At 38.5% G+C, this 7,884-nt stretch overlaps 2 protein-coding genes across 2 annotated transcripts; both read right to left on the bottom strand.

The window, feature by feature from the left end:
* Window positions 1–869: 869 nt before the first annotated feature.
* Window positions 870–7,884, bottom strand: LOC130736631 (protein FAR1-RELATED SEQUENCE 5-like). The gene is made up of 7 exons (XM_057588440.1): window positions 7,646–7,884; window positions 7,496–7,556; window positions 6,934–7,117; window positions 3,928–3,991; window positions 2,172–3,823; window positions 1,296–1,971; window positions 870–1,214 (listed from the first exon to the last, which is right to left on the bottom strand). Exons 1-5 carry the CDS (start codon window positions 7,758–7,760, stop codon window positions 2,598–2,600), a joined length of 1,650 nt encoding a protein of 549 aa, XP_057444423.1. The 5' UTR covers window positions 7,761–7,884; the 3' UTR covers window positions 870–1,214; window positions 1,296–1,971; window positions 2,172–2,597.
* LOC130741339 (protein FAR1-RELATED SEQUENCE 5-like) lies at window positions 1,177–2,515 on the bottom strand. Its single transcript, XM_057594205.1, has 3 exons — window positions 2,172–2,515; window positions 1,361–1,971; window positions 1,177–1,214 (listed from the first exon to the last, which is right to left on the bottom strand). The coding sequence occupies exons 1-3, from the start codon at window positions 2,513–2,515 to the stop codon at window positions 1,177–1,179; spliced, it is 993 nt and encodes a 330-aa protein (XP_057450188.1).

Consider the following 7,884-nt stretch of genomic DNA (forward strand, 5'->3'; position numbering starts at 1 on the left):
TGTAACGTGTTCCACGTCTATGTACTACAGGTTGAAGATAAACTGGTGAGGATGAAGGCAGCAATGAAACTACTTAATGGGCCTCACAATGAGAATTTGGAAATGGTGGTTGAAAAAGCACAAAAGTTATGGGAGAGCCAGATGTCTTGTGAATAGTCATCTTTGCTGAAATGGAATGTGAATGGCATTATTTTTTGTAATATTTAGTGCTGGTGGGTACCTAGACTTGGTGTACAATGGCCTTCCGTCTATCCTTCTTTTTGACTATGTCTGTAACGTGATGGGCAGTGTGGGATTATAGTACCCCACTTGCTTGACAACAATTGACTTCTATCCTTCTTTTTTACTGCGTCTGTAACTCAACTGGATGATATTGTAAGTAGTGTATAATTATGTTATGTGTGCTTGATAAGTCCTATTCTACTAAAAGTATGACTCTATGTCATATGTGCTTGTTAAACCTATTATACTGAAATCATGACTCATGCTTATAGAGATGCATGCCTTATGATAACTGTAAAAACTTGAGTGTGTTGTCTGTGTTTATTCCAGAGATGCCTTATGCTATGAACAACTAAAAAGGAAAACAGGTACGCAATTAGACACAAGCAAAAAAAAAAAAAATTAGATGTTCCTACTTTTGAGATCATTTTGGTGCTACGCTAAAAGTCATACACGTGAGGAGTTGGACATAGAGGATAGGAATGGCCTTAGAGAAACCAAGAAAAAAACCATCGTCCTAATCTGTCATGAAAGGCACAGTAACATTTCTCAATTTTTTAATCCAATATTTTTAGACAACCCCCTACATAGGTAAAACCTAATAATATTAGTCATTAATAAAGGTGAATCATCAGACCTAACCTACAAATGACAATATAAATATCATAAATTGCAGCTAAATTGAGGTCCCCAAAGCCAAACTACATTGCTAACGTTTCAAGTAACTTTAGGGAAATGCTAGCAAGTTAGCCATTCATAACATCAGTGCACATTAATCTGTTACATGGACTTGCACCCACTTTACTCGCATTACAGCAACTTCACAAAGTTTTGGAAAACCCTAATTTAAAATGGATATATTAGTACACCCATTAATACAACATATCTCAGTGGTTGCCCTAAAAGTACACCCTACACAAAACTAAATTTGAAAACTGGATGATTCACAACACTTCATGTCCTGCAATATGTGACGACATCGAAGAACAAACCTGCAACGACAAAACCAGAAATCAATAACAATCAATGCAAAACAAGTTGTATAATATGTCAATATTGGTGTCATATTTTACCTGAACTATCATCTTATGGGCCCATCTTATGTTAGCCAATTCAGCACATTACATGTTGGACTCACCTACGCCTGCACCATCAAGTCCAACAACATCAGAAAATCCTGTAGAAGTTTTTTGTCGTTTGCATGTTGTTTTGTTGTGGCCTTCCTTCTTACATACAGTGCACCTTCGTTTGCTCTTGTTTCCGTTTCCAGTTGAGGTGCCCCCACAACCTTTGGTCCTAACTACCTCAGGATTTTTCACATTATCAAACACTTCAATTGGCGTCTCCTCATTAACAGCAGAACTTCCGCTTACAGCAAGCTTCTTTGCCTTCAGTTTGGTGACATGGTTCTCCATCACCTCAATAGTATCAAGGTAGTCATCCATCGATTCGCAGCCAAGGTTAAACATTTCTCTACTTCTCAAAACCAATGATCCTAGCCTGGCCAAAACTGTGGACTCCCAAAACTTGTAAGCCGATTCAGAGTTCCCTTTCATACAGTCCTTAGCTGCCTTACACCATCTTTGCAATACTAAACACTCTGGTATGACATCAATGTCTAGATGTACCAATAGACCAATTATGTGGTCACAGGGCAGCCCAAACGTCTCCATCCGCTGACATGAACACCTAAAGGTGGACATTTTTTCATCGTGTGCCACATGCCACAACTTCTGTGGTTTACAATACCTGTACATCCACAGTGTGTGTTATTTGAACCATAAGATTTAGGGGATTTCTAGATATATTGCATTTTATATACTGCTAGTACTAGTTAAAGATCATCACCATAATAATGATAATAATAATAATTAAGAATATAAGTTTATTAAATATGGAAAAGGAAGAAGAAAAAGAACTTAAAAATATGAGAACAAGAAGTAGTATACCTGTACATCGAATATATAATACATGATGACGTCTCCTTTATTGCCCCAACCTTCATTACGCTTCCGCTGTTTAGCCAAGAATGAAATTTTAGGAAAACAGTCCTTGTATACAATTTTCCTGCACACCGTTCCAGCGCTCGCACACTAGTTTGTGGAACAATATCTCCAACCACAGACTTATAGTCTGCATCAACCTCTCTCCATCGCATGTAATCCACATAACGCTCAAAATATTGTACAAATTCCAGCAAGCTGTTTCGGGAACGCAGAATCCTACCAATTTGGGAATGCATACCTTCGCACCGTGATGTTGTGCGAAACCCAGCAAAGAACTTCCCACGCATTAGACATGTAGCCCACATGTGCCTCTTCTCATACAAACCTTGAACCCATGGATTGTCTTCAAGCTTCAGCTCACTAACCAATTCAAACCATTTTTTTTTTGAAGTTGCCAACACTATAATTACCCAACATACAACCTTTAAAACCTTTCACAAAATTTGGGTCCCCTACATTTCTTTGAGCATTTTGTAAAAGGTGCCACGCACACAATCGGTGATGGGCTTTAGGTAGTACACGAGTAATAGCATTCCGCATCGCAGGATCACCATCAGTTATAACTGCAGTAGGTTCTTTCCCTTTCATAGCTGCCAAAAATTGTTCAAGTACCCAAACATAGCTTTCCTCTTTCTCATTAGTCAAAACAGCGGTGCCAAACACAATAGTATGACAATGATGGTTAACTCCAACTAGAACAACAATCGGACAGCCATACTTATTCTTTCTGTATGTTGCATCAAATGCAAGCACCTCGCCAAATACCTGAAAATCCATTCTACTAATCCCATCAGCCCAAAACAATTGTTTTAAATTGCCCTCATCATCAACATGGTGTGACCAATACATCCCAGGATCACTAGAAGCTAGGCCCTTAAGGTACACCAGCACTGCTTTGGCATCACATTGCTCCTTTTGTTTTTGCTTTGTCATTTGATTCAACATGTCTACCTTGAGAAAATTGGTTTTCTCAAACCCACCAGATTGGTCAGCAATAAAATTGTATATCTCAGTAGTGCTTATACCAACTTTTCGCATGCTATTCATTCGCATTATATCACTATCTTTTAACTGGCGATGTGCTGGTAACATTGCTGATTGCTTCCCCTCTAATAACGCATGATTGTGAGATTCTCCAAATAGAGCAACATGCCACCTACCACTTTCACCAACAAATCTAATCCTCATTTTTGCACTGCACCCACACCTTGTCTCCACCTTTGTTTCCCTTTTACGATTTGCCCTCATTCTGTTTTTCTCTTCACGAAAACCTTCCTTGTAACACACTAAGTCTTGCCGCACAATATCACCTTTTTTGTTTCTCAAAACCTTGCTTTTCCTTATTGAGAAGCCCTTAACTCTAGCATAGAAGTTGTAGAAATCAAATGCTACCTGCCGATTAAGGAAGTGATACTTCATAAAATCAGTCGCATTCATACAATCCCACAAAGTATGTGCGACGTCATCCATACTATTGACAGCCACTCCTTCACCCGTTTCATCCTCACCAACTAACTCAAACTGGGTGGGTGTGGGTGGTGAAACAATCCCAGCAGCTACTCCATTGCTTTTCTCTACACCATTTGATGAATAACCTAAAACAAGTGACCATTGACACATTAGAAAAAATACCTTCAGCAGGTTCAATTCCTACCTTAATTGATATGGGTACAGAGTATATGGTGTCATAAAAAAATACCTTCATCAGAACACCAACTTCCAATTCCTGAATCCTCCATCACCGTGCAAATCAAATTCAACAACTGAAACAATATAGTAATGGCAGACACAATCAGATAAGTAAACTAGTGATACAAGACCTGGCTGGCCACTCAAATATGTTTTCCTACGGTTTCAAATCATATCGGTTTCAAATGAGGACTCACAAATTAATATAGGACAAATTATTAAAAACGACCAACTAGGATATCTCACTAATTTTTGGAACAAATCAATCCCACTGAAAAATGTCATAAATATGGGTATTTAAGATGAAATTTTTTGGGTGTTTAAGATCGCACAAATTATTACCCAGATCAAGCCCATTAAATAAGGGTAATTATGATCTCACAAGTTCATGCACCCAAGTTAATACCCAGATCAAGAACATGGAAGATATCATAAATAAGGGTAAATAAGATCTCACAAATTCTTACACAATAAATACGGGTAAATCATTCATGAGATTTTCTTGGACTCACCTCTTTTTGGTCAAAGATGGAGATACAGAAGAATAAACAGATCTGAATAGAGATTCAAAGATCAGTACCCTATTTCTCAACCAAACACAAAGTGACCCTCGGATACAACCACAGATCGAACGAGCCTGAGATATGGAACGAATCAAACGACCCTCAGATATGGAAGGGTAGAAAGTCTCCAAATTTCTGGGTTCAACATGTTCGTGAGAAAAAACGGTGGGAGGAAAGGTTCAGATTACAGAGGAATGATGAAGTCATGAATTTAGGGTATTGTGGTTAAGGATATTATGATTTGTATTCAAGGGCCTACAATTAAGTCTATTTACGAAGGTCATCTTTGCAAATTCAACAAACACAACCCCAAACCCACAAACCTGGAAAATCCAGTCAAAAAGGGTGGTCCATGGGTGGACCAAGTTGAAACTTGTCCACCCTAGTGTTCACCTAAACTCTAATAGGTACTAGCAATGGACAACAAAGAATGCTGCGTTTTAGTCCCTGGTATTCTGGGACTCACCCCAAAAGACCCAGATTACAATTCTAATCCCCTCCTCTTTTTTTCCTATTCCCCTATTTACAAGTTACCTCTTACTCTCTAATTATCTTTTAACTAAATAACTAAGGGGTTTCCCTAACTAACTAGTCAAAGGGTTTTACCTACAAATTAAACTCTTGTTCAGAAGACAGATAAATTGAGTTGTATGAAGAAGGGTTAAAATCTTAAATGGTCATAGATAAGAAAAGGGGAGACCTGCTTCATGCCGAATTCCCCGAATCAGGGGATGAATAAATAATTGAGGGTTTGAGTGATGTAGAGTGATTTAGGTTTCCCTCCTTAACAAGTTAACTACAATATTTAAAAGCTGGCAGACAATTTGTGCATTCGGGTGCATGAACAAATAATTGAGAGTTTGAGACTTGAGTAATATGAAGTGATTTAGGTTCCCCCTCCTTAACCAGTTTACTCCATTTATATTAAGAAAAACTGCCAAATGAGTTACCTCCTTGTACCACTCCACTTGATCCATTCAAACAAAGCGTAAACTTAAATGCATTTATGATTTATCTCCCCTAGCACATTTCGACGAAGAAAATACATGTGCTATTCATAGAGCATAAACATAAGCATGGTAAGCTTTCTTGGCCTCAAACAGACAGTTCAGTTTTTACATCATAAGTTCAAATACACAGTGAATGCTGCATCAAGTAACACATGCAGTCAGTTAGTCAGTTTATTTCTGATTCAATCTTTACCATGATTACTTCATAAGAATAAAATATATTACACATGAACTTGAGATTTTGCATATTCTATTTTCACAAGTAAACTCTTTCAGTAACTTGCATGAGATTTTTATTCAAAAACTATGGTTGATTGACAGAAAATACCTAGTAGCCAGGATCAACTACAACATCCCAAATTGTGGCATTGAAAGCATGGTCAGACGTAGCACGGGCCATGCCAATTAATCTCTTTTGTTGATTCCCCTCTGTCAAATGACTTCGCCAAGTACACTAATTAATTTAACCAACCAACTAACTAATTTAATCAGAGGATGTAGCAAGATTTCATATTGTTTTTACCTGACCCAGGTGATTTTCGTATAGAATGCAGAGAGGCTACTATATAGCTATTTTTCAAAGCAGCAGCTAATTTTGACAATGGCCTGCGCGGCCACCCTACCTATTGAAGAGATGAACCATCCATCATATTAAGGCTGAGTATGATAAATAAAAAATTCGGAAATCTTAGTAATCATGTTTTAGTGATAAAAAATTATACACTAAATCTGTAAAATATAATGTTAAATGCAAGCTCTTCCCTCAAAAAACAAAAATGTTAAATGCAAGCTCTAAGGTGTATTAAAGGAAGCTATTGTCATGAATAATGTAAATAGGACTATGTAAAGAACTTCTTAATGTTGTTAATATGGTCACATGATAAGAACCTTGGGAGAACCACACCACAAAAGCTAGCTGTTGTAGTTGGAGAGCCCAAGACCTTATAAACCCCACATTAGAATCCCATACTTCCAATGTGGGACTCAAGTCCCATACCTTGCAATGGGGTCCTAACATCCCACCACGCTCCGCAGCCCCGGCGCCCACGCGGGCTGGCTGTGCACTAGCCCCACGACTAGTCCCGGGCGAACACTGCAATGCCGGCGTCACCACCCGCGCCGCTCGTTTGCAGCTCAGAGAGCTGGTGGAAGGCGCTGATACCATTGATAAGAACCTTGGGAGAACCACACCACAAAAGCTAGCTGTTGTAGTTGGAGAGCCCAAGACCTTATAAACCCCACATTAGGATCCCATACTTCCAATGTGGGACTCAAGTCTCATACCTTGCAATGGGGTCCTAACATCACACAAGTTCTTCTAATATGATTTGAGTATGAGCAAGGATTCCTGTCAGAAAAGTAACTTCAAAACTAGCACGGACATAATCACAGCCTCACACTTTAAACATCAATACAAAGCCTAAAGACACATTAGATCCACACCTTGTTACAGAGGGCTTGAAGATCATAAACATCAACATCTCCACCTGAAGAGAATATGATTTGCTCAATTGTTCCATCAAGTTCTGTCTTTTCAACAAGGACAAACTCCTGAGGTAGAGGTTCTTCATCTTCTTCATCTATGGACTGTGGATCGATGACTTGCGTTGTGTTATTCTTCGTAAACCTGAAAGGGGGCACAAATCAAAGGTATTTTCAATATAAGAGATACACTAATCATCAAATGTGTTACACACTAGGCTGCCATGGCAGTCTTAGAATTCAGCAGCAGGGAACAGATGCATTTGTATTAACCCAAGTATAACTTTCTGTAGGCACTAAAAATTACAGCTCCCAAAGCTACAAAGTATAATATAAGAACCAAGCATACAAGTTCAAGAACAACAATTCAAAGTGGTTAGTCATTCCTTCCTACACTGTAAATAGTTTAGCAAAGTGGTCAATTTCATGTGAATATCTATAAGATTTGTACAATACAAGTCAAGTGTAGTGCCCATTTTGCATTCCCTACATTTCCTAAAGCAATAATCAAAATTGAAAGTACCCAGATTTAATTGACTCCCAGAATCCAGCCTTGAGTTGAAAAGTTCTGAACTTTCTGGATGCTGCAATCAACAGAGACATCATACAGCATGATCAGAAATTAACAAAAGGGAAGGAACCATGAACACTGAGCAAGAGAGTGAGAGTGTACCTGTAGTACTAAAGGGGCAATGAAGATTGGAAGGAACTAATAACTGAGTTTGAGTGGAAAGATGATAATTGGCATGAAAGGGAGAAACTGAGAACCTGCAACAACACATATGCATAAAAAATCAAAACAGTGATACAAGTGAAAAACAGTTAAGGTAGATGATTATCTGTGTGGCTTCCAAAGAGGAACTTGGGTTTGATTTTGTGGGCTAGCCTCAAAATGCCAACTTTCCCAATGGC

This window comes from Lotus japonicus, chromosome 1 (assembly GCF_012489685.1).
Source record: "Lotus japonicus ecotype B-129 chromosome 1, LjGifu_v1.2".
NCBI classification, from domain to species: Eukaryota; Viridiplantae; Streptophyta; class Magnoliopsida; order Fabales; family Fabaceae; genus Lotus; species Lotus japonicus.